At 40.6% G+C, this 26,414-nt stretch overlaps 2 protein-coding genes across 6 annotated transcripts in view; both read left to right on the top strand.

Annotated features, from left to right (window-relative positions):
• The window catches only part of LOC117542987 (FERM domain-containing protein 4B-like), a 32,886-nt gene extending 10,169 nt beyond the window's left edge, over positions 1–22,717 (top strand). For 2 of the 5 annotated variants that reach the window (XM_034210909.1, XM_034210908.1), the window contains exons 2-24: positions 8,971–9,036; positions 9,856–9,950; positions 10,055–10,147; positions 10,743–10,827; positions 11,144–11,200; positions 11,287–11,309; positions 12,327–12,410; positions 13,057–13,122; positions 13,424–13,481; positions 13,568–13,654; positions 15,100–15,176; positions 15,368–15,506; positions 15,756–15,897; positions 16,120–16,253; positions 16,441–16,557; positions 17,138–17,366; positions 17,448–17,501; positions 17,621–17,768; positions 17,986–18,153; positions 18,311–19,071; positions 20,046–20,184; positions 20,727–20,846; positions 21,850–22,717. In XM_034210909.1, coding sequence (XP_034066800.1) covers positions 8,971–9,036; positions 9,856–9,950; positions 10,055–10,147; positions 10,743–10,827; positions 11,144–11,200; positions 11,287–11,309; positions 12,327–12,410; positions 13,057–13,122; positions 13,424–13,481; positions 13,568–13,654; positions 15,100–15,176; positions 15,368–15,506; positions 15,756–15,897; positions 16,120–16,253; positions 16,441–16,557; positions 17,138–17,366; positions 17,448–17,501; positions 17,621–17,768; positions 17,986–18,153; positions 18,311–19,071; positions 20,046–20,184; positions 20,727–20,844 — 2,940 coding nt within the window. In that variant the 3' untranslated portion in view covers positions 20,845–20,846; positions 21,850–22,717. Of the gene's footprint in view, positions 1–889; positions 1,073–8,970; positions 9,037–9,855; positions 9,951–10,054; positions 10,148–10,742; positions 10,828–11,143; positions 11,201–11,286; positions 11,310–12,326; positions 12,411–13,056; positions 13,123–13,423; positions 13,482–13,567; positions 13,655–15,099; positions 15,177–15,367; positions 15,507–15,755; positions 15,898–16,119; positions 16,254–16,440; positions 16,558–17,137; positions 17,367–17,447; positions 17,502–17,620; positions 17,769–17,985; positions 18,154–18,310; positions 19,072–20,045; positions 20,185–20,726; positions 20,847–21,849 lie in introns of those variants that run through there. The other 3 variants (XM_034210907.1, XM_034210911.1, XM_034210910.1) reach the window with 3 other exon arrangements.
• A 275-nt stretch (positions 22,718–22,992) lies between these two features.
• On the top strand, positions 22,993–26,219 carry lmod3 (leiomodin 3 (fetal)). The gene is made up of 3 exons (XM_034210912.1): positions 22,993–23,852; positions 23,992–25,590; positions 25,818–26,219. Exons 1-3 carry the CDS (start codon positions 23,565–23,567, stop codon positions 25,863–25,865), a joined length of 1,935 nt encoding a protein of 644 aa, XP_034066803.1. The 5' UTR covers positions 22,993–23,564; the 3' UTR covers positions 25,866–26,219.
• Positions 26,220–26,414: the final 195 nt, after the last annotated feature.

Here is a 26,414-nt window from a genome sequence, read left to right as displayed (position 1 = left end):
TAAACCAAATAAAATAAAACTTAAATGTTGCAAGACATTCCCAAAGTCATTTTGTGAACACATCATTTTGAAAAAGTAAGATAACAACACCGCTTCCCTCATTTCCCCTGCCTTGCTACCCAATAATAATAGCCCGTAATTGTTCAATTTTTAAAGTAAGGAGGACTCTTCTAACCTTCTTTTTCCTCAAACTTTCCTCTTCTTTTCTTGGACATACAATAGATTATGGTGGCCAATAAGTATTTTAATGAAAACTCTGTCTACACTAATTACGCAGTCATTTGGGGGATGCAATCTAAAGCAATTCCTTCTTTATCGTTGTTTGTTGATCCAATCTTGTGTTTCCTATTTGTTTGCCTGTCATATGGTTGGCTTTGACATTATTTTATTGGGTTGTGTGTAATGGTGACATTGTAATCATTTTTTAATTATACAGAAGCTTATATTTTGTAATAAGTTGTCATGGGAACAACCAATAAGCATCCACATAACCAATAAACTGATGTTATATGATTCAACAAGGATTACAGAAATTAAATATTGAGTGCAACAGACAGAGGCCAATGCCCCCAAATAACCTTTGTAGAAAATTCAGAGACCACAAAATCCACTATCCACTATTGATCAGAGGAAACAAGGAGCCAATATTTAGGCCTGTCATAAGACAAATAAAACTGTTCAATACAATATATTGTGTACATGTAGTGTATTATATGATATGGGGATGCGGCGCCGCCTTTAGCCCCTCATGGTTCATTATTATGAAGATTCAGTGAGATTCAGGCCGGCCGGCAGCTGCTGGATGAGAGGCAGAGGGAGGGAAGGAAGGAGGGAGCTAGGGAGGGAGGGAGGGGATGCGGGGCTTATTCACATAATAGCCGGCGGGTGAAGGCGTGGTGAGTGTGGCTCAATACGAGTGTGTGCGCTAGTAGTACCGGAGGATGAACATGGACAGCGGCTGCACGGCGGCTCCCCTCCCCGGCAAAAGCAGCTGGGGAGAAAGCTGAACGTGGAGAGATCAATATGCAGAGATATCTTATCAATACATAAACCGGATACAAGGAGTGCAAAGGTAAGGCGATATATATATGATGTGATGGAGCTGATTCAACCCGCCCCACTGAGCTGAGGGGAGACAAAGTAGACCGAGTCATGGACGCATGTGAACCGGGGAGTTAGCATGAATGAAAATTAAATTGGGTTTGGCTCTCTGCAGCGACCGGCGTTTTTCCTCAGTAAAACGTAGAGAAGTGAGGCTTTATTTGACATCTGTTATAGTCATGGGGCTCAGGTGGAAACCACCCTTATACAGTAGCCCATAGCACATTCATTGTTCTCCCTGCACAGTGGAAGCTGGCCCTGAGGTGGGCTAGTCTCATTAAGTTGGATGCTGTGGACAATACTGCTTGAATTTAGCAGTGATAATGTGGGTAGTGATGTTAGATGGGATTATTAAATGTGATTAAGTGAAATAAAAAGTAGTTTTATAAGCTATTTGACTGGTCTGATATGGGGATGCAGGTTGAATAAGACGTTGGTTTAGGTAGAGTGACATGGTGAATATGTGGAGAAAAAAAGCCTGGCTAAAGCATTACCTAATATTTATGTTTCTGATGTTTTATAATTTCCATTTTCCTATTTTGTATGTGATTTGTGACTACTGGTGATCAAGGCCAAGCATTTTTAGCCATGTCATACAAGAGCATTAGTTGCAATAGTTTTGATAGGCAAAGGTATCATCCCTTTTTACCTCCATGATTTGAATGTTAACTGCATTGTTCTGGCAGATTCCTCTTATCCATTTGTATTGCTCTGGTAAAAACAAGGATGAGCCCTGCAGAGGTTGACACTGACCTCCTGATGTTATCTCTCAGTTGAAGGAAGAGACGCTTGTCTGTGTGTATTTAAAGCATTGTAAACAGGAACTATTGTTGTGTGCCTGTATGACAGACAGCGTGAAACTTTGTCACTGTGTGTCCGAGGGGATGTCCTGTAGCATTTATCACACACGTCAACTTTTTTATGGGAATTTTCTGACTCTTTTAGGGTCATCAGGTTAGGTTTCTGGCTAATTCCTTCAGTAGACAGCCACATCTCAGCACCCAACTCAATATACTTCTTATGGACACACTCCTCTTGTCAGTTTGAGAGCCTAAAGAGACAGGTGTCTGATGCTGCTGAGAAATATCTTCAGTTGGCAAACGTCCATATAGGAATCAAAGCCTCCTGAGTCTCTCTGAGAAATGTGCTAAAGACGGTGAGGGAGAGAGAGATCTATTTTTGGACAGGCAAGTAATCGTGTAGTCATACACTTTACACAGAGGGAATACATCTGATATATATGATAAGATGAAAGCTGAGCAATGGAGTGAAACAGGTTGGCAGGTGAGGGTTTGTGGTTATAACTTTTAGTCTTGTGCTGCCTACCTGAGAATCTGGGGAATCCAGTTTCAACATATCAGCTGATCCTTAAGATATGATTAAGGTAAAGGCAATACATGTACATTCATTACATTCCTTAATATGGCTGCAGACACACTTCGTCCAGATCTTGAAATTTGGTCCTGTTCCATTTTCTCCACCCATTCACGTCTGTGCCTCAGTGCCTCAGTGCCTCAGCTCTGCAGAAAGTCACTGCAGTTCTCTGTAATGAAACGCTGCAGTTCTGTAATATCAGGAGTGTGAGTGGGGACAGCTGTGAAACCCAGAGAATGAGGGCAACTGGTGGTAAAGCTCTTATGATTGCTTTTAGACTAGTGTGTGTGTTTTGAATCATTCTCTGCTGCTTTCAAGGAATTAAAATTCTGCGCTGTGATGCTGCAGTTAGACTGTTTTGAACTCTTAAATCTGTAACCCAAGCCTCTTAATCTTAAAGAACTTTCATCAATCAAGATGGAGACTTTTTTTTGTAAATGGATTGATTAATAAAAAAAACTCCTTTGCTGCCATGATCTCTTTTGATGACACCCAACTCTGATTCGAGTTATACCTGATAGCTAAGAGTATGTTAAAGTTTTCCCTGTTAGCATCTTAGCATTGTGCGTTGCTGTCTCAAAGTACAGCCTCACATATGGCTTTAATGTGTTTATTAGAAATGTTGATCTGGGTCAAGATCCTACATTTTGAATTTCCCTGCAAACACCTTTACAGATTTATCAAGATTGTACTGACACTATGTGTTTAAGTCTTAGCAGCTTGAATTAAAATGCACACATCTTTCCCTTTCCTTGACTATTTATTAGCTTGTTTCAACAAAGTCACAATCGCTCAAGGCCATTTCTTACGACAGCAGCCCAAATTCAGTGACTTCAAACACTGTGCAGCTCAGAAGAAAACACATAGGGATGGAAGCTTTAACTTTCATTAAACTATCATTTAGGCTGCCTTGAACATTTGTTCTTATTTTGCTTTGTATACCACTAGCATTCAACCCTCCAGAGACTGAAATAAGCAGATTTGACCACTACTGTCACAATGGCTGCTGATAAAATATTATGGTCTTGCAGTTGTAGGACAGCCATAATGAAATATATCACAATGTCCTCTGGTTTTTGTGGACGTCCTTTTTCTGGGGTGTGAATAAGAACTGCAAGATGACATCATTCGCATGAATCACTCCTCTGTGATGCCCGCCCTTGATTCACCGAGATATCTTGTTATAAAAACGAAATTCAAATTTATTTCAGGTTTTAATTTCTCCATAATATCCTGAGCCTCATTGCTAGCACGTATTTACCGGATATCACAAACGGACAGTCTGGTTCTCTTTTTAAGGAGATGATTCTAGACTGATACCTTTTGACCGCTGACAACATGAGTCATGATGAGATATCAGATGTGGTTTCAGATAAACCTGTGCTGTTTCCTTCAGCCCACAGCCTCTGTAACCAGGGCTTCTTGCTGTGTACTCGCTGTTCTGAGCACTCCTGCCTTTGGTGTTTTATTTATTATTTCTGGACTGCCAATACGCCTACTAATCAAGCATCCTGTCCTTGGGCTTCTTTTAAGAGAGCTAACATGTTCTTGCTTCAATGTGAGACCAAAATCAAAAGGAGGATTTCAGTTGAATCAAGATAAAAAAAGAACCTCTTTGAATCATTATTGTCGTCATTAATCACCCTGTCAGGGGCAGAGGTCGGCTATTATTACAACATTGAAGATGAACTGTAAAATCTCACGTAACCAAAACACAGAACTTATTATGTTTCCCTTGATCAACATTGTATTGAGTATCATATCCTGTTATGGAGTTAACAGGTTTTATTTGTCTTTCTATGGGCTTCTTCTCTGTGGACAATGGTCTGATTCAGCCGCAATATATTAATCGTTGAGTTTATCATTTTATCTTGTCAAAATTATTAAGAAGAATTCCTTGGGAATTTACAAACTGGAATACTTTGCATCTTTTTGTGATTGCTGAGAAAGTCGTGCAAAGAACATGTAAGCATGGAGAGCAGACACTGACTTGTGTGTGTGATACCAGCTTCATCAATAATGCATGAAGACGGGAAACTGAGATAAGACGGACTGCAGTCTGGACATGACATTTAACCAGCGTGACGTATTAAACACTGACAGCCAGTTTACTCAGCAGACAGAGAAATCCTCCTGTTACTGTAGCTCATGTACAACTCCAAGCTTGATTGGGTGCTATTTCTCATGAAATGGAAATTAACATTGTGCTTTTTGTAGGATTTACATCTCCACATAGTACCAGGCTATGTTTTAATGAACATGAATACTCCTTGTTTCTTTTTTTAAGGGGGCCACATCTGCACTTTCCCCAAATCTCCATTGGGATATTTGACTATACAGCATAACAAGCTGTCTATACGCCAACCTCAGGCTGCAGACCAGAGACGGACCAGCACCCTGCAGCGTCTCTGGAGAAACAATCACAGAGACTGACAGCTCTTTCATCTCTACACTCCATGGCTCTTTTTCATGAAGGTTCAATGCTCGTCTTAACCCCACAGGGTCCAAGGCTGCCCTTTTGATTCAGGTTGAATAGGTTGTGTTTGGTTGAGTAACCAGTGCTGTCTGCTGTGCTGTGACCAATACAAGTTCATCAGGAGATGACAAATGTAGATTTTAAGCAATAATTACAAGAGCTGCAACGAATAGTAGATCAATCCATCAATAGAAAGCAACTATTTTGACACCTTACAAGAAAACATACCAAATATTTGCTTGGTCCAGTGTGATGATTGGCTGTGGTTCTGCTTGACGCACATTTTGTTTTATTAGGGGCAACTAAAAGATCATTGACATCCACTTGTCTTTTTTTCCTTCTCTACATTCACATTTTTTACATTTGGATTGTCTGTGTTGTAGTTTTATTGTATTTTTAATCTATACACACAACACCTATTGCTGTATGTTCTGGGAGAGGTATCCCTCCTCAGTTGCTCTCCCTGCAGCTTCTTCCATGTTCCCCATTAATTTTGTTCGGGTTTCCTGGGAGTTCTTCCTTGTATGCTGCCATGGTCTAAGGACAGAGGGTGGTGTATGCTGTACACACTGTAAAGCCCCCTGAGAAAAACGTTTGCTATGTGATATGTTGCTATAAATATAAAGTCTTGTTTCGGCAAGCTATTTCAAGAGGTGTTTCCAGCCCATTTCACATAATCATAGGTTTCATCTTGTGTTTTCTAGTTGTGTGCATTTGTAATTATTGTGTCTTTATTATACTGCCAGTTTTAAATCACAGCCTGTACTGGTGGCTGTGTTGTGACAGAGGAGCAGCAGGGTTAGGGAGGGTTGGGTTGCTGTGTCAGATATAAATCGCAGTTCTTGTAATGATTATAGCCCTCAGATGATTAATAGGGTAGATTTCTAAAAAGCTCGGCCCCTCCTTCCACTCACTTCATCTATATTGCATGTACAACTCATCCCAGCTGAATCTGAGCTAATAACTGCTTTTGGAAATTCCTCAATGGGGCAAGCTAACTTAAAGGTAGGGTAGGTAAGAATGGAGAAACCAGCTCGAGTGCGCTAGAATTTGAAACTACGCAGCCGGAACAAATCTACCCCTTCGTTCAGACTTCCTTACAGAGCCCCTCCTCCAACACACACGAACGCGCACATGACCAATGAGGGCACGAGATACGTTTGTGCACAGATGGAAGGCTGACAGGCAGGTAGGCCATCCAGTTACTTTAGCCGGGCCGGCTAAAATAATTGATCGTGCTTTTTACAGTAGGCCTACTACGGCTTCCACAGATGACGTTTTATTTATTTATTGTCAAAGCATTTAATGTATTCATTGCTATCGGGATGTTAAGAGCATTCCATGGAATATAACAAAAAGTGTTTCTGAAATGAATTACCTACCCCACCTTTAAGAGGCCATTTTCTCCATATGAACAACTTCTCCATATAGAAAAAAACAATAATCCCGGCACCATCTAGTGGCCAATATGTTTACTGTACATGCCAGGCCAGAGCCATGTCATGTTTATTACAGAGACTGAGACGTATAGTGTGACCCCACCATGATGCAGTCATGACTAAATCAAGCTCAACTCAATGTAATAATACTCCTGGTGATTGTGAGCAGCAGCAACACTCCAAATTAATTGAAGTCATTGAATGTTCACCTTTAATTTACATCATGACAGAGAATTTACGACTGTTGTGAAAAGAAAGACTCATCATTCAGAGGCTGTAATTGACAAAGTGCTCGCTAAAAGATTACAGATGGTTTAATTTAAAGAAGTGACGGGGTGTGTCACATTCCAGTCAGGAAGCAGGGCAATTTGTTTAATCGATTATTAGTGCGAGGTGAGAAATAGATAAATGGGAAGTAGAGTGTATGTAGAGTATAGCCTCTTTGAGTTGTTTCAATCACTTTAGTGCCTCAGGAGGAGGAAGTCAGAGACACCTGATACCCAGATTCAAACTCAATTTAGCCACAGATCAGCACACAAGTGATCCAAGCATCTTAAATGTCTCAGTAAACTCAGTAGCATACTTAACCACCTTATATTGACCGCTTATGTTTCCTGTCTGACCTCCATTGTTCATATTAAGAAGCAGTAAATCCTACAGTGTGGTCAGACAGTGATGTCCTGGAATCAGTACAAAGAAGAAGTGCAAGATTCATTTTTGGAGATTATGAATGGGACAGCAGTGTCACAGACATGCTCAAGCGGTTGAACTGGGTGGAACTAAGTGAAAGGCGGCGATTGGCTCGTTTGGTTCTCTTCTTCAAGATTGTCCATAACATCTCAGCCATTGATGCATCAATGTACCTAGAGCCAGTTAGAAGAAGTGCAACCCGCAAAGCCAACTCTTTGAACTTCGAGCGAATGTTCGCAACTAGTGACACTCTTAAATACTCCTTCTTTCCGAGAACAATCAGAGAGTGGAACTTGCTACCAGAAGAAGCTGTCATCGCAGAAACCGTGGAGTGCTTCCGGCAAATTCTAAGAAACATTTAGCGGGGATCATCCATCCCCCACTGAGCGTGATACCCAGAGGTTCTGCGCAGTATTAATCCAGATCCTGCCTGCACTTATTCAGTCAGCTGTTGATTTCTCATAACACTACATAATCCACTGCTGCTCAAAGCTAGGGCCTGGCTGCTCAGTTAATGAACTGCATTGAACAAGTTGCTGTGTAATCCTGATCGTCTGGTGCCACTAATAGTCTGGACCGGAGAGGTGACTCTTGTTAAAGGATGAGTTTTGGTCAGGGATGCGTCCACACCTGCACTCTCTCTCTCCCTGGAGAGGTTTACCAGGTACAGCAGCCGCCCGTGCTCTCCAAGAAGTTGTGATGAGCCTCATTCTGTCACATGAAAAGGCTTTTTAAATTTGTCTGAATTGTTTCTTTTTAGTTTGTGAGCAGGTTCTTTGTTTTGAAAAACTGCTTCAGCCTCAATCTGTCATTTATTTTCCCTGGCTATTTGATTTATAGTGCAGACTGAGTGTCTTAGAAGTCAGGCTGAATCTGTGATGCAAATCGTTGTGTGAAGGGCACTGTGGTCAGAAATATCTTGCACAAGCAAACAGGAAAGCTTCTTCTTCTTCATCTTGTGGGTACGAGTTACAGAGAACTGGGTCTCATCGATGCTGAGTTTAGTCAGAATCTGATATGAGGTTGTGTGGTTTGGGCCCTTACGCAGTAATGCTGGTTGGATCTTGATGTATAAATGTTAAAAGAAAAGAGTGTAAACTTTGCAATTATGAGGATATTAGCCATGGTCACAGAAGTACTCCATTACAAGAGTCCTGTTTTTTAAAATCGTATTTATGTGAAGGTCCATGTGTATTTCTAACAAAAGTTAATGTCCTAATCATTTAGAAAATTGATCCATGTGAATGTTATATGACTATATATTATATAATGATATGACTGTGATGATTGCATTCATGTCTGAACAGTATTTTAATTTCTGAGCTGTTGGAGGAGAACATTATATATTTTTGGGTAGTTTAATGTGTAGGAATTCATATTCAAAGTAAAGCTATCAAATAAAGTTGATCAAAATGTACAATGTTTCCCACTGAAATGTAGTGCAGTGAAAGTATAAAGTGCTGTGTTTAGTACAGTGCAAGAAATGTACTTTCATATACTGGATATTTCTTTGAATTACTGAAAAGCTTGACAGATGGAAAGACTCAAAGTTAAATGTGAAAGGTTCAAAACTGTATAAATCCTTTCTCTGGTTGCTACGGCACCAAATCCTGAAGACAAAGGTTTTATTGTCACCAACAACACAAGTGGTTTTCTTTCTTTTCTGTATTTACCACCAAGGACTTTGCTCAGTTGGCTACTGATAGTGAAAATTAACTCTTGGACAGATATTTAAGTGTAAGAAACCGGATAAGGCCTGATATGTATCGGACAGCTTTTTAAAAAAAAACATAACCAATACTCGGGACCGTACGTCATTTTGCCTTGTGATGAGGAATCGTCTGTAATCTGTGTCACAAGATTTGAGCTTCCTCTTCCTCTCCCCTGCAGATGACCGAGGGCAGACTGTGCCAAGTGCAGCTGCTGGAGGACAGGAAGCTGGAGCTGCTGGTTCAGGTATGACGCTCCTTAAAGAGGTTATAATCAAAGGTTTAACAACTGATCAAATGATGATTATGCGTAATGTGAAAATGGTTTCTGGTTTTTATGAACCCAGTTCCCCTAAACTCTAATCAGCATGTTTTATCTCAATACAAAGAAGAAAAAAAACTTCTGTTTGCAACTCTGCTGTTTTGATTCACTCTCTCTGTTCTCATAGCGTTGCTTTAAAAAAAACAAAAAAAAACAACGTTACACTACCTGCTCAGACCCAGACAGTATGTTAACATAGTGAGTGTTTTGTAACTAAAACGCCAGATACTTCCCTCAAGAGTTGGTGGAAACCAAACCACAGATAAGAGGACATAATATTAAACTTAATTCATCAGGTATCCCGAGATCACCAAAATGAATTTGAAAATTAGCAACTGCTTTGCTGCGTTCTGCAACTTCAACGATTATATCATCGTTATTATTTTTTTAATCGATAATTAAAAACGTTATTTGTTTCTATAGTGTAGTGTTGCCAAACCTCACAAAGATATATGTGGGCAACATGATCAGTTGGTGTATAAAATGATCATTCTACAGCAAATCGTAGGTATGTGCGCTGTTGAAGTGTCCTTGAACATAACACTACATCCTCAATTTCTTTGCTATTGTCTGCACCCTAGTTAATCTTCCAGTCTCACTTCTCTTTAGACGGAAGCAAGCAACAGAGACAATTATTTCCTCAATTATTCACGTCACCTGTATCAAATAATTTGTACTCAGGATGCTTACCTAATATTTTGAATTACATTAGGTATCCTACTAAATCTAAATCTTCCTCCACAGCAAAGGCTGCTGTCGTACGAACTCCTCGACCTGGTGTCCTCACACTTCAACCTCAAAGAGAAGGAGTTCTTTGGAATCGCATTTTGTGATGACAAGTATGTGAATTATTGCCTATATTTATTTTCAATGGTCTGAATATTTACAGATGTCCATATGTGCGTGTGTGTTTAATGCTTTCTGAATCCTCTGACTTTTGTAGTGGGCAGCGTAAATGGTTGCAGATGGACCGCAGAGTTCTTGAACATGACTTTTCCAAGAAGTCTGGGCCCATTGCCCTCAACTTCCTGGTCAGGTAATAATTGACTTTTCTCATGCAAATCACATGATCTCCAGCAGGGAGCACTATGTTGTCAACGTGGAGTAAAGCTGTGAGCTCTCAACACAATGTCCAGGGTGGTTACGGTCATGATGTCAAACTTGTGGTTTTAAAAACATTGACAAGAAAACATATTTTTGGTAGTTGTCAATCGTTTGCAAATCCTCACTCTCACCCACACCTAACACACATCAGATTAGATTAAACATTCTTTATTCAAATAGTTGTATCACTTCAGCAGAAAGTTCACTAGTAGACAGTAATACATATAGTGCATATCAACAGCAGAAAAGTTATGCATCAATGGAGTATCTAAACATGAATACACAATATGAAAAATACAGAATAAACTTAAATGACTCTATAATAAACCTCCTACTAAAACATAAAAAATAGACATAGGAAAATATATACATTACAAAAGTGTGCAAAGTAGCTACATCACACAACAGCATTCACTCGGCACAGTAAAGTTCAAATTGTGATTTTCTATATTAAGCAGCAATAACACCCATTATCTCCGTTTAACCTTTTCAATTGTTCTGTTTGCATCTGCTTTTATCCCCCGCAGGTTCTATCTAGAAAGCATCACACAGCTTAAGGACATCACCACGGTGGAATTATTCTTCCTGAATGCAAAATCTGCTGTCTACAACGTAAGTTACTTGTTACTGAAGCCATGAAATAGACGCCGCTAGTTGCGTTTTAGCTCTCCGATGATTCACTGTCTGTGGACCCTGGCAACTGATCAGACAATAGCTGCAGGGCACGGTTTGTTAACTCTGCTGGCTGGAATGTAAACTAGACAGGAAGAAAAAAAAGACACACTGTTTCAATTTGAGAATAAGCTGAGTTTCATGTTGTGCAACAGAGAAAATGTTCTATGTTTGGATTGAGAAAGATTTCTCCACATGGACTTCATTGTCTCCATCCTGTTAATATTTTTCCATATCGATCTGTTTTGTCTCTCAGGGGATTATAGAGGTGGAGAGTGAGAACGTCTTCAAATTAGCCGCAAATGCTTTGCAGGTTAGTGCTTTTAATAGTCTGATGCATACATTAATTGCCACATCTTTTATCCCTTTATCTGATAAGATGTATTTATTTATCTCTAGGAGGCGAAGGGGGACTACACAAGGTAAGTGCATACTCTCAGCTGGGTAGGGGTTATTTAACAGCAGCAGGACATGTTAATAGAGAGCTCTTAGTGAAGGCATTCAATCACAGCAGTGTTATGTGAGGTTTACCACAGACTGCTAAGAAGATTGCACCGTGCAGCTAATGAATATCATAGTGCTGATAGAGGCCATGTATTGCAGAGCAGGGACGGCTTTAAATTGCAGAGAGCAGCTATCATCTGTGCTGATATTACACGTGTAGTGCTCAGAGGGAATACTGCAGGTCTTTGTGCAGGTCGCCACCTGGCTCTGACCAGCTGATGCAGTTAGATAATTTTGGAAAACAGACATCTTTGTTCATATGAGTAGATTCTTTGATATGGTTGCTGCCAGGCCTGAGCCCAGTGCCATTAGGGAAACTGAGGTCGTGTCCTCTGTGTTACTTTTCGGATTTTAAATAGATTTTAAAGCCTTCTTATTTAAACCAAAGCTTTTTGACTTATGTGCATTCCAGTGCTGCTTAGCCAAAGAAAGTAAAGGACTAACTAGTGCCGTACTAGAAGGATATTCCTGGCAATGTAGAGAGTGAAATTGACCTCACATGTAATTGATTGTGGTGGGAAAAGTATTCTGATCATTTACTTAAAAAAGGTGGCAATACCACAGTGTGAGAATACAGTATCAAATACTAAAAGTGCTCCTTGTGCAGATTGGATCCTAGTGTTGGTGCAGCTGTTTCCAAGTAGAGATGATTTGATCTACTATATTGGGAGGTTATTCTTAGCCCTTTCATATTATTTAAAGTAACTCCAGCTGTCAGATAAATGCACTGAAGGCAAACGCTCACACATGTCTTCTGAAATATAGTGAAGTTTTAAAGTTGCAGAATATTAATATAATCACTTAACATGTGCTACAGTAGGTTACATACATCACAGGTAATGGCCTACTTTCCTGACAAAGAAATGTGGAAAAACAGGGATTGTCCACTCAACTTCCCAAATAGTTTTCACAACTATTTGTCTTCTCTGTTTTAGTGATGAAAGCACAAGAGCTGAACTGAAGAAGCTACCAACTCTTCCCACCAAAGTCCTCAAGGAACATCCATCGTTTGCATACTGGTACGCTTTTTTGAAAAGCTTATTTGATATCTTGCCTATAACAATGTATTTGATTGCAGGCCTGTATATTACACTTCATCACTAAAGCAATACGTGTATGGATGGTTAACATTACATGCAGTGGCAGGTTCAGTTTTATGGAGGAAGTAAACTCCATTGAGCTAACTAGCTGAAAGTGCTCCGTATGTTTAATTAGTAGGGTTCAACGTAGGCCAGCTAGCCAAACAGTCCTCTACACACAGTGTGAGGCAGGCAAGACAACACATCATTCAGAGGAGATAACATATATAATAAGCAAGATAAATGTAGGACTGCTACAAGAACTTGTATTGCACTGTTTCATTAAAACCTAATTTCCCCCTGGATAAATGTAGTATTTTACTTTATTTTTGACCAAATAAGTATGATTTCAATGTATTGATGGATTGGTGGTGAAGGGGAACATTTAAATACAAAAAAACGTTAATTATTTTTGTAAAAAACTGATTTGAGTTTGGTAAAATGTATAAATCTTGTTTTAATCTATTTAACTAACTATATTATTTATCGATGCATTCAGTTATATTTCTGACGACCATGTTGCATGTTGTCAGTTATGGGGCTACATCTGTTTAAAGTGTGAAATTGTGTTTTCTTTATGTGACAGTGAGGATCGAGTAATCGAACATTATAAACAGCTGAAAGGAGTCTCCCGAGGACAGGCCATTGTTCAGTAAGTACTGAATAAAAATTTGGATTTGCTGCAAATGGTTCAACACCAGTGATTAGATGATGGATGTATTCGGCTTTAAGTTCATTAATCTTCCCCTCACCTCTATTAGCGCCCCCCTTCTCTCCGTGTCTCTCCGGCACTCCTTTTCTCATCATCTGATAGAAATCAATAGCTCCTCTTCAGTGATTCACACTGATTCACTGGACTGAGGTCAAACACCCAGTTTCGTTTTACATGTCCTAAGTAAACCCCATGCCGCTGTTGTAGCCTGTGGTTTTAACATCAATTGTTTTTGTTCTAGGTATCTGACGTTAGTGGAATCGTTGCCCACGTATGGCGTGCATTATTATGAAGTGAAGGTAGGTCTTCCGCTGTGATGAATGGGAAATGACAGCTGTTGCACTTGAAACTGAGTCAACCATCAAGCTGTGCTCTTGCCTCACAGGATAAACAAGGGATCCCGTGGTGGCTTGGAATCAGCTATAAGGGCATCGGCCAGTATGACCTGCAGGATAAATTGAAACCTCGAAAGGTAAACATTCCCTGCTGCTCCATCTCTAAAATGGCTGCTTTCCTTTTTCTCTGCTTCACTGATCTGACTGTGGACATGATAGCACAGGGGTAAGCTCTGCTGCTGAGCCTGGTGATTCACTGGCTCGAAATTCATGCATCATCTATTTTACCCCAACAAACGATTGGCTTCAGCTGCTGCGGCAGACGAGGCCAGACTTGAACAATTGTGGCAAAATCTAGAGATCTCTGGCCGTTTGCTTTAATGAGTCTTTTTGCATAAAGTGTGAGATTCATACAAAGAACCTGCTTTTCTTGATACATTGGTGTCGTTTTAGCATGTTAGCTTATAGCAGAAACACCCATGTGAGTGATCTATCTGCTATGTCCATGTTGTTACTCCGGTATCTGCAGGGTGCAGCAAAGCAGTTCAGAAGTGGAGGAAAGTTCCAAACAATTCACATGAATCTACTAGCACTGTCTTCCTGTTCTGGTAATCGCTCGACATGGTGCAATCCATTTTTGTCTTCTTCCAAAGAATTGTGCAAGGCAGCGGTGTGTGCTTTGGAGAGAAGAGGAGGGAGTGAGTTGGTGATGGGAAAGGGGCAGGATATGAGGCGTTCTAATGCATGCTCTGAGAATACCTGAGGAGACAAGTCAGGAGCTGACAGGGAGTAGCGAACAAAGTGTGTGTTTGTGTTGACAGCAAAGGATTTAACAACTTAAACAGGACTGTTTTACTGGTAAGTCTGCATACTTCTTTGCCGGGTTTAAAGTAGTACTGCAAATAGACTGAGCTTTTCTTAAAATAACATTTGTATGGTCATTTAAATATTGAATCAACAGTCAATCTTTCAAATTCTAATAGTAACACTGGATGTGTGTTAATTGTTACTGCGTGTTTAGCGTGTAGCAGCATTGTGATACAATATACTTCTCAAAGCAGCCACATGCTGTATTGTTTTCTGCGTGCTGGTAGTGTTTAATTTACCAGACACACAGTGAGTCACTGACCCAAACAGGCTGTTCATATCTGGCTGTGTTCAGGGAACACCTGGGTGATACAGGGATAGACGCGATGAGCCATGGAAAGTGCTGTATACTGCGATGAGTCTTTGCCTGATGTCCCCTTGTGGCATTCTTTGCTGTCTAACACCTGCATTATTGCAGACTGTGCATGCCAGGAGGCACAGACCGTAATGACAGTTTATATTACAGTCTGGCTTTTGAAATGATTGTGGCTGAGCGAAAACACCTGCATTCACTAGTCTTTCTAACACTTTTATTGCAGTAATGCTACTGATTATTTAGAAATAAAATATGAATATTCACCAGGACTTTAGGCACAAAAATATACATTTTAAAGCCATTGTACCTTACCCACTCCTCCACATTTCAGTTTGAGAACTACAGAGGCGAGCATATCTTCCATTTTCCTAATGAGATATTTTTTATTTTCACCCCCAGCTTTATCAGTGGAAGCAGCTGGAAAACTTGTACTTCCGGGAGAAGAAATTTGCCGTAGAAGTTAATGATCCACACAGGTAAGCATTAGGAGAGATAGTTCTTTGTTGACCTGCTTTTTGTCAAATATTCACTTGTTTTGCCTACATTTGTTTAGTCTCTTATTAGGTGTTTATCTTCAGCTGCATCGAAAGAGATCAGTCATATCCATGTTACATTTGGTTAAAAAATCTCAACCTTCAATCCTCTTCCGGTGTGTTTCTTGCAACAGGAGAGCAGTAACCAAGCGCACCTTTGGGCAGACGGGCCTACTCATCCACACGTGGTATGCCAGCCATTCTTTGATCAAAACCATATGGGTCATGGCTATTAGCCAGCACCAGTTCTACCTGGACAGAAAGCAAAGCAAGGTTAGTGTCATTCATCAGTCACTGCTTCATTACATTTGAAAATGACTTTCAATTTGTGGCTCTAATCTTTGGTGCAAACTCTGTGTGCAAATATACATTATGGTGCATATGTATATTTTCTACTTTCTTGTTTATTGCTTGTCTTTTAATTTGTATTGTACAATACCATGTCTTTTTATGCTGCTGCAACACAAACATTTCCCAAATTGGGATCAATAAAGTACTATCTTATCTTTTTTATTCTTTTAGGGTAAATTAGTAACAGCCAGAAGTGTGGAAGAAATTGCCATGGATCTCACGGAGCACGGAGGAGCGAAAATCAACAGACTGGGAGACGCAGGCCTGAACAAAACCTTAATCACAGCCAGCAATGGCAGCCTGGTGTCTACAGGTTGGTAATTATATCACTTCATGAAGCAAGGGTTTATTAAGTTCATGTTTGTTTAACCAAAATCATTATTATCATCTCGGATCATATCCATGCTCCCAGGTATCTCTGATTCTAAAAAGTAGAGGTGTTATATTAGAGTCAGCTCACAGTGTCATGACATGCAGGTTATTTTCAGATGTAAGCTTCATGTTTGCAGGAATAGTAAGGATGTTGTTTTCACAGGTTCTGCAGACTCTGAAATGAGTGAAGAACAGAAGAAAGAGAAACTCTCTGATCTGAGGAAAAAAGAGCAGGAGATCCAAGATATTCTGTCCAAGAAAACAAAAGAACTGAAGAAGATTTGCTTGAGAGAGGCGGTGAGAAATCATTTTGTATAACACTTCTTCTGCACTGGTGCTACATTTAACAAGGCACATACACGCTTTTCTAAACAACCATATCCCTTTAACTGAACTCCCCTTATTAAGATCGATGCTTTCTGCTGTTACACTCAGTTCAATGTGTTGTAAGTATTGAAGGGAACTTGTTGTTTGTGTTTTTCAGGAGATCACTGGCAAGCTGCCGAAGGAGTATCCCCTCTCTTCAGGAGAAAGACCGCCACAGATCAGACGGCGAGTTGGCACTGCTTTCAAATTGGATGACCTGTTCCCCTACAATGAGGTCAGTGTTTAACAGTTTTGTGTATATAATATATGTGATTTTAAAGGATTATCTTGGTGATATTTTACTTGTAGTTCTCTACAATCCAGCAAAAATGATCACAGCTAACAATTCATGTATTAACAATTAACAATCCTACTTGATATGGCTTATTCCTCTCTGCCATGGAGCAAAGATGTTGTCTATTAACTATTACAACTGCATCAATGAGCAATGCTGCACTGTTCTGGTGCTGCAAATACTTGCTTGCACACCAACATTTACAGCAGTAACAGGAAATTATGTTATATTCTCGTAACATTGTAATTATATTTTCTTTTTGTATCCATTTTTTAAAAGATAAGTACTTGGAGCAATGTTAATTTAAGACATGACATTATTGCATCTATAGTAATAAGAAAAATATTCATAAATAATGTCAACTTTAAGAAATGACTAATTAAGGTCTTCACCTTGACATGGAGACCTAATCTGATTAACTTTTTAACCCATTTTAAATGAATAGGATAAAAAACAGTTGACAGTAGTAGTGTGATTAAACTCTGATTTACTCATTGTTATCTTTCGGGATTTGCTGCAGGATCCCATCCTCAGGAACCTGGAGAGCAGATTTGCGCTGCAGCAGAAGATTGTGGAGGCGGCCAAGAAGCTCGCAAATGAAGGAGAACTGTGCAAAACTGTGAAGAAGAAGAGGAGGAGAAACTGTTTGGATGCCATGCACAAACTCCAGCAGATAGAGGATGAGATGAACCAGTACCGCATCAAGAAGGGGAAAAAGCCCACGCAGCGGGCCTCGGTGATCATTGCAGGTATGCTGCAGCTTGATCTGTTTTACGGATGATTAAGTTATATTCACAGTAAATGGAGAGAGTTATCTTCTCTTTTTCCAGATGAACTCGTCCGTTCAGACTGCAGCTCGCTGGCTAGTCTCCCGCTGGATGATGGTGAGTCAGACAACACTGCATTCAAATCAACCTGCTAGACTATATAATACATATCATTGAGACTACTTTTAAAAGAGGGGGTGTCAGTTTTGTTAACAGTGGGTTTCCTTTGTGTTCAGATGACTCGGATGGTGTCAGTCAGAGGCCACGCTCGCGGTCCGTCCAGGGTTCCCCTCAGCTCAGTCCGATGCGATCGCTGGGAATAGAATATGATGTAGATAGACGTGGATCTCCGAGGGAAAATCATCTAAACAAGAACCACAGCAGGTTTGGAAACGCATTTACTTTCCCTCTTGTGCGAAGTGTGTAACTTGTTTAACAACCTTTGATTTAATTGAAAGGCTGTTCTTAAAAGAAAGCAATGATATCATCATTTGGCAGGTTCTGTAATATTTGCCATGTCATGTTTGCAGCCTCATTCCTTTCCTCACATGCCATACCTTTTTTCCTTTTGTTTTGTTTTATCCTCTCCACACCCTTTTAGACTAGCTTTTGAAGGCCAGGATGCTTCCCACTACTACCAGAATCCAAGAGAGGTCTCCTCCACCCACAGTAGTCCCTATAAAACCCTTCCCAGACCTCTTAGAGATCCACGCAGCATGCCTCCCACCCCGGTTATGACCCGCAATGCCTACAGCAGCAGCCAGCTCAGGTGTGATCCGCTGCGCCAATTTATTTCCTTTTTTTCCTTACCCTTATCCCCACTTCCCTCTAACCTTTACCCAAAGCTGTCATGCAAACCCCTAACCTTTATTTTGATGCATACATCCAGAAATGTTATCCATTAACTGTAGATGTTGCTTTTTCAGGTCCGAGGGGTCTCCTCATTGCTTCAGGCATCGCAGCGGGAGTCTGGAGTCGCAGCCTCGGCTAAAAAAAGATTCTGACTCAGAGAAGCCAATTTTTATCTTGTCACCTTCCCACCGCAGCAATAGCACAGAGGTGTTGGAGGATTGTTCGTCCTACACCAGCCAGTCCAGCCTGGACTACTGCGGGGCGCCCAACTCCCACTACAGTACGCTAGACTCCCGAACCTCAACCATGCATCGTCTCCACAGGAAGGTGGAGGTGTATGGAAATACCGGGAGTATGCCCAACTTGGTCCAGCACCCCTCTGGTTCTAGTTACTCATGTGACACCTCATCACACTATGCACCCAGTGCCTACTATGTGGACATGGAGCCTTACGCTAACGGTGCCTACGTGTATGAGAATGACGTCGAGGGCCACTACAACGTCAACCCTTCCTACCAAATAAATGGGTATAACGGACATGACAGATACAGGACTTACAGCAGCGACCGGGCAGATAGTATTTCCCAGAATCCCTACGCTACAGTGAGGCCGCCGCGAAACAGAGAGGGTCCCAGAAACGAGCTGTTGGCTAAGAACATGCAGAAGGCCCTGGTGGCGGAGCATCTGAAGGGCTGGTACCACCGAAGCAAGGGTCCTGGGGTTGGAGGGAGGGGGATGCTTTATGATTTTGACAGCGGCTCTCAGCTCAGCCTGGGATATCAGACCATGCCAGCAGCTTTCAGCCACTCCAGCAGAACCACCTCCTTTTCTTCAGGTGAGATTATCACTTTGAGCAGTTTAAAACATTTACATGTATTGAAAATATTTATCGAAATAAAACCTGTTTCTGTTCTCTTCTCAAGTGCATCAAAAATGTATTTATATTTATGTATTTATATCTATATCTACTAACAAAAGCCAGTAGGGTCTATGTAAGCATCCTGCACGTGATGCTTGTTTTTGTTCTATATACTCCCTTATCTAAATTCCTGCCTTAAAAAGCAGCTAACATACTCAATACAATTGTAATTGTGTGTGTTTCAGTGGAGAGTTTCACTTTTTTATCGTTAAAAATGTTCCCAAATTGGGATCAATAAAGTTCTATCTTATCTTATCTCTTTCCAGGATGCCAAGACGTTAAGTCTTTGACTGTGACTGTGTAATTGAAAAACACTAGAGGCAAGAACAATCATAGTCACAGTAGGAAAGATAAGTGCTTGGTGGTTTATACCAGATCCACCAGCCCACAATATAAATATGCGGTAGGGCTATTAGTCGACTTTTTATTCAACATAAAAACGTACTGTCATAGCTGAGATAGTGCTTATTTGCTTAATACAATCTACTGTATCTATCAGAAGGATATTTTCAGAATTTGGAATAAAAGCTTGTCTTACCTTCTTGATTTAAAATAATGGAGTGTACTGCACATTAAAACTGATTACGTTTAGTAAAACAGATATTAGATGCACAAACTGAACTTGTCATTTATTAAAAATTACATTTGAAGATATTGGACCAACAAACAAAAACAAGTTAAGCAAGTTTCATGTCCATATCATAAAATGTAAAGTCTCCATGTAAAGTGGCAGGCACAGGACTGTAATGACATATTGCAGCAGAATCTTGTGAAGGGTAAACAGTTTGTTTTGCAGTAGTGACGTAATGATAGATAGAGTGTTTCCAATAACAACAATTACTCCCAACTCCAACATTAGCTGAGTGTTTTTGCCTGTGTCTTGTTTGCAGTGTCCTCAGTGGAAAGCGCAGGCAACTGGCGCAACCAGCTGGCAGTCGGCCTGACAGATTACGAGACACCTGACACACCTCAGTACACACACCCTGCAGCGCCGGCTTCTCCGTACAACCGCAGTCCCTCACACAGCAGGTGAGTGATGCACTTCACTTTCCACACTGAGCTGTGGATGCAACAGGGAGTTAGTTAGTCACCAGGAATTAAGGGGATGTTTAGTTTAATTATTAGTGCAATGAAAGTAGAAGTACTGGTTGCTGTCTAAAGGATGCAATAATTAGCCTGCTTTTGTCCCTGTTTATGTTTAGCAGCAGGTACAGATGTCAGTTCCTCTCCTGTTTCCTGTAATGCATGCTGCAGTTTGAGGGCCTTTGTTTAGTGTGCTGCTCTGCCCTTGGCTAAACATCACATTGTATTACTGTGTGATGAGGTTTTTATCTTATGTAACCTGAAACCTATTTAACCAAAACAAATGTAAGAATTGTAATCATGAGGACTTTCTTTCTTTCTTTCTTTCTCTCTCGCTTCTATCTCTCTCTCGCTCTCTCTCTCTCTCTCTTCTCTACTCTCTCTCTCTCTCTCTCTCATCCTCTCCCTCTACTCTCTCTCTCCTCCGTCTGCTCGCTCTCTCTCTCTCTCTCTCTTTCTTGACTTATGATTAATGCTCATGTGTGCAGATTTCCTCCAGACAACAAAGTGTCTGAAACAATGCCTAAAAAATCAGAGTCAGTTGAGGTGGTTGGCTCTGAGGCCGCTAGTACAGATGAACCATCAGACAACCTTTCTAGCACTTAAGGGTGAGACCAGCGGACTGCTTTGTGTCGTGGTGCCAGTCATCTCCATTTGACATCCCATCTTCATTCGTGTGTCACCTCCTGTAGCTTGTTTATTCAAGTCATCCACATTTTCATATTGTGGTTTCGAGATCACAGCACAGCATTGCATTTGCACAAAAATGTACCACTCATTATGTTGATGATCTTTCACCTGACAACCCTCAGGAATGTCCTCTTCGTTCTGTATATCACATAATCAAACAATAAGAGTGAGCAGTGTGGCTGTGCTTCAGCAGAGCAGTGGTTTGAGTGTAATACTAACTAGCTCATTAGGACAAATACAACATGCTATTCAGAACATGTAGGCCTACTATTTATTGCGGTCACCATCTTATCTTAGCATGCTAACTTTTGCTAATTAGCACTAAACACAAAATAAGGCTCAGGGACTGTCATTCATCTTGCAGATATTTGCTCATGAAACCAAGATGTTGGGCATACACACTTTTTTCCCTGATGCATCACTGAAGCAATAGCAATTCAACTAGAAGGGGAAATGAATGTCAAGAAATGTCAATGAAGGAGGAGCCCTGGTAGTATAGGGAGTATAGTTGAATCCAGTCCTTGGAATAAAGCAGGAATGACAAACAAATATCATTAAATATCTGGAAAGTTCAACTCTAGGAAAGTTCAGGGGGTCACTTAAGTCATAAGGCCTTATTTTCCAAGGACAATAAAAGTATAAGGCACATTGTCATGGCAATCCATTTGTTGACATATTTCAAGCTGGACACAAGTGGTGTACTGACTCTTGCAGCTTAGCAAGGCTAGAAACACAAGTTCATGAACCCTAAATCATGTTGCATGCCATCACAAAGTACTGTGGACTTTTTGATGTATTGCATTTCCATTCCTGAGTTTTCTTTTTTTCCACAAACAGCAGTCACTCACTTCTTGTTTAACTACTACTCCAACAGTTGAGCTACAGTCAGTTTGACATGTTCTTTTCTCACTGCCTGCACAGATTTCACATGGATGGAAGCTACATGGGCATCCACTGAAGAGGACCAAACCAAACGTTGGCACAAACAAAGCCATGGCCAGCAGCACATGAAGGAGAAGAGGCTGCAACATAGGCTGTACACACACTTTTTGTTTCTGCCTAAACCCCGTCTTGGAAGATGTGTCGTGTGTTTTCGGCAGAGTCTATGTGTACGCTGTCCTCATGTTAAACCTCTGAACACAGTGATGACACTCTTGAATGACTTTTCCCATGTGCCTTGGATTGGATGGATTGTACAGGCAGATGAGAATGTGTCAAGGAACTTTAAGATGTTGCACAACCACACTGGATTCAAACCCTTTTGTGTTTTAAAGAGGAAAAAACAGGCGACATGGGTTTTTACTGGAATCCAACTCCATGTGGAACTAGCTACCGCATTATACAAAACAGTAGGTTATAGAATAAAATGTTTTTCACCACTTTCATCTCAGTAAAGTAACATAGTCTTAATTGTAACATCCAAATAGAAAACGAACATGTTCCCAATGTGACATTACAAGAACCCATTATTATTAGGCTGTGTATTTGATGACTTAACATTTCTTCCTTTCATTTAACTTTTATTCAGATGTATTATGTCAATATTGTTTATAAACCATTTTGTCTGTTGGTGGCGTGATGTGTTTTAAAATGCATGGTAAGATTTTTTAAATTTCATTTACAAGAACTTCTTTTTATATTAATAGAAGACCACTGCCGTAAAAAAAAACCATATTCATGTCTCGTTTTCTCACATATTTGTACAGTCAGTGTGTAGTTACATGTTAGATGTTGTCATAAAATATTTTCCACTGGGAACAAGGATGTGAATAAATACATGTGACCGACAGAAGGCTGTTGTCACCTTCATTGAGAGGTTTGATTGGGGGTAAACAACCGGGTCAGGTTTGGTTATTGAGTACATGAGTAAAACCTTAAAGGTATAGCTAAACCTTTTGGTATTCACTTAGTTGCTGAGATTTAGATGAGAAAATCGACACCACCTATCAGTCAATCAAAATATGAAGCCAAAGCTAGTAGCCTGTTAGCTTAGCTTAGCATAAAGACTGGAACCAAAGTAGCATTTAACCTGGTCAAGAGATAAGAATATTTTTCAATAGGTCAAACTCCTCTTATAATTTTACTCCTAGATTTGTATTTCTTGTATAAATAATCTGTAATGTCATGGCACCAGGTAATTTAAACTAGCAACATTTAAAACTGTTTGAGTAATGATCTAAAGAAAATGCTTTCTCTACAATGTTAGTATCCATTTCCCTATTGAGAAATGACTTCTTAATTACCGCTTCTGGCTGGATCTCATTTGTTTGTTGTGCAGCACTTCAGAGGTTATGAGCTCTGGGAGACGGGGAGGAGCTGTGCTCGCCACCGGCCCCGTTGAAATGGTCCACCTGCTGCTGTCAATCCCACATTTTTCCTGAAGCAGCTGTCATCCCAAAAGATCCTGACAGCCAGGCCAGCTGGGAGCAGGGCCTGAAAGAAGAATGTAGTATGCTTGTATTTTAAATATCTTCCATGCCTTTCACAGCGTTTAATTTTAGACTCCACATGCGGCAGGAGCCAACAGTTCCTAGCTGAAGTCAAAGTCAGAGGCTTCTCAGTTCGCTCTGTCCTGAGTCATAGATTGGACATAGGTTATACTTCATTTGTGATTTCAGTAGAAGAAAGAAGCAAATATGTCAAACAGTAAAGACCTTGAGGATCTCAATGAAGAGGATATTGATGAGGATGAACTTCTTGCTATGCTTTCGCCGGAGGAGCTTAAGGAGCTCCAGAGTGAAATGGATGTTATTATCGCCCCAGATGAGAGGGTACCGGTGGGCCAGAGACAAAAGGACCAGACGGAAAAACTTCCAACAGGGACGTTTGACCACCGATCGCTGGTTGGTTACCTCGACTGGGAGAAAGAGTCCAACCGTATGCTAGAGGAAGAAAGATTGCCTACTACTCTGTTGCCCAGTGAGGTAAGAGGTCAACATCTCAAATGGTTGGGTACAGATCAATTTAAGATATTATACTGACTTAAGAACCATACAGTCCCTACTACTTGTTAGATGTTAAAGGCAGGATTTCTAACTTGTGCCTGATGTTGTTTTTAATCAGAGAACTTTGAGGGAGGAAAAGAAAGAAGAAGAAGAAGAAGAAGACGTGGTGGAGTATGAAGTGATAGAGGAAGTCATTGAGGAAGAAGTTGTAGATGGTACAGATGGAGAGGAAATTATAGAGGAGATCATTGAGGAAATTGTTGAAGAGACGGATGAAGTAGATGAAGCGGATGAAAAGGAAAAACGAGTGGATACAAAAGATGAAGAAGAGATCAAAACAGAAAACCATGAAAATATAAACAAGCATGTAGATCATCTAGACACTAACACGGAAAATGTATCGGAAAACAATACAGATGACAATCAGCCTTTATCAGACACAAAGGAGAAGACTGAGAGCGTAGCCCAAAGGCCCGGCACATCACAAGTTGAAGAGAAAGAGGAAATTAAAACTACAGACTCTTCGCTTCCCAAAGAGGCAGCAGAGGAGCCGGAGATAAAAGAAATCAATGATTTGCTCCCGCAGAAAGAAGAGAGACAAATTAACAAATTAAATATACCGAAGCTAGCATTCAATAATATAAAAATGACATCAAGACCCTCAGGAAATGAGACAAACTTGGAGACGACTCTTGACAAAGTCCGCAACAACAACCCCTCTATCACTGAGATTAATTTAAACAACATAGAAAACATTCCCAAAGAGATGCTCTTAGACTACGTCAACGCTTTGAAGAAGAACAGACAAGTGAAAACATTCAGCATAGCCAACACCGGTGTGGATGAAAATATCTCTTTCCACCTGGCTAACATGTTACGAGAGAATCGAAGCATTACCACTTTGAACATCGAGTCTAACTTTGTAACAGGAAAGGGCATCGTGGCCATCATCCGCTGCCTCCAATTCAACGAGACCCTCACAGAGCTGCGTTTTCACAACCAGAGGCACATGCTGGGTCACCACGCAGAGATGGAGATCTCACGCCTGCTCAAGGCCAACAACACCCTCCTGAAGATGGGCTACCACTTTGAGCAGGCGGGGCCCAGGATGGTGGTGACCAACCTTTTGACCCGGAATCTGGACCGCCAGAGGCAGCTGAGGAAGGAGGATCAGAAGCAGCAGCAGGCCATGGAGCAGAAGAAGATGATGCAGATGTATGAGAACAGTCTAAACCTGCCTCCTGGTTTGCTTGAGATGCTCGGGTATGTACCGTCTATGGAACTCCTGCAGGAGCACGGGTTTGTCCCACCCTCGTCTGAACCGAGCAGCGAACCGCAAACGCAGCGCGAGGCAAAACAACAAGAGCCCCAGAAGAAGGTGAAACAAAACAGCACTCCCAAACAACCCAGTGCCGAACCAGCAGGCTCTTTGAGGGACGTCCAGCTGAAGAGGACTCCCAAGAAACGTGACCCTTTTCTGGACCTGGACCCGAGGGATAACAAGAGACCCCAGCCAGCTCATTTCCAACTGAAGAAGACTCACCGGGCGATGGATGTAGACGATGGAGAGGTGATAGATGAAAGACCAAACCTGACTGAAGTGATTAAGACTTTGAAGCCCGTCTCTCGCAGACGAGAGCCAGCTAAAATTGACTTCACACCCCGTGATAATCTGCTGAGTGAAATAAAAAAGAGCAACGTGGCCTATCTGAAAAATGTGAGTCTACAAGAAGTTGTAATGCAAGCTAAATTTGTGTTGATCATAATTTAACCGTTTGAAAATGTACTGTTGACGGTGTTACATTTTTTCAGATCAGAAGAGTGTTTGCCATATGAATATATTCTCTCACTTGTTTTAAAGCGAGTTGTTGCCTGTGTGTTGTTGTGTACACCTTCTGGAAATCTTAGTAATCTTTGTATTATTTTCTTTGTCGCTGCTTGCAGGTGCCGCTCCCCAAAGGATTGGAATCGGCTGAAACAAGTCTCTTCTGAGGCTGAAACTTGTTGCAGCTGTTGGTTTTCTAATCTTCACCATACTGTATGTTTATTTTACATATATTATATAATTAACTACAAAATAAGAGTGAAACCATACTTTTATTACACAAAAATAAATATTGGATGGTTGTTCTTCCACTCGTTAGCACACTAACTGTTGCTTTAGTTACTCGTAAAAAAAGCTATAAATGAGTAAGAATGTCCCATATTAAGCTTTTGCCGTTGCTCATATATTTCTTGACATTGCTTGTTAAAATAAATGTAGGTTTATAGGTTTGTTTGATCGATGTTAGATGTACTCTCGAGCAATCCTGTTCAATATATTTACTTTTTGTTATAAAAAAAAATCTTCTCTTTGCCTGGGTTTCTCTTTCTTCCCTTCTTTTTCATTTGTATTATAAGGAATATATCTGTGTCCAAAGTAAATGGATCCCCTGAGAATCATTGCCGTTCAGATTTTAGAGGTAATTAGTCAAACTGAAATAAGTTTGTATAATCCACAAGGGGATATTCATTAGGGTCATAAATAAGCTTTTAATTTCA

The sequence above is a fragment of the Gymnodraco acuticeps genome, unplaced genomic scaffold (genome assembly GCF_902827175.1).
Source record: "Gymnodraco acuticeps unplaced genomic scaffold, fGymAcu1.1, whole genome shotgun sequence".
Lineage (NCBI taxonomy): Eukaryota > Metazoa > Chordata > Actinopteri > Perciformes > Bathydraconidae > Gymnodraco > Gymnodraco acuticeps.
Note: the sequence above shows the minus strand (reverse complement) of the source record. Positions and strands in the feature narration are given on the sequence as shown.

Coding starts and splice junctions, on each gene's coding strand:
- lmod3 (XM_034210912.1), top strand. CDS start 23,565: ATGTCAAACAGTAAAGACCTTGAGGATCTCAATGAAGAGGATATTGAT. Junction 23,853..23,991: donor CTACTCTGTTGCCCAGTGAG/GTAAGAGGTCAA, acceptor GTTTTTAATCAG/AGAACTTTGAGGGAGGAAAA. Junction 25,591..25,817: donor ACGTGGCCTATCTGAAAAAT/GTGAGTCTACAA, acceptor CGCTGCTTGCAG/GTGCCGCTCCCCAAAGGATT.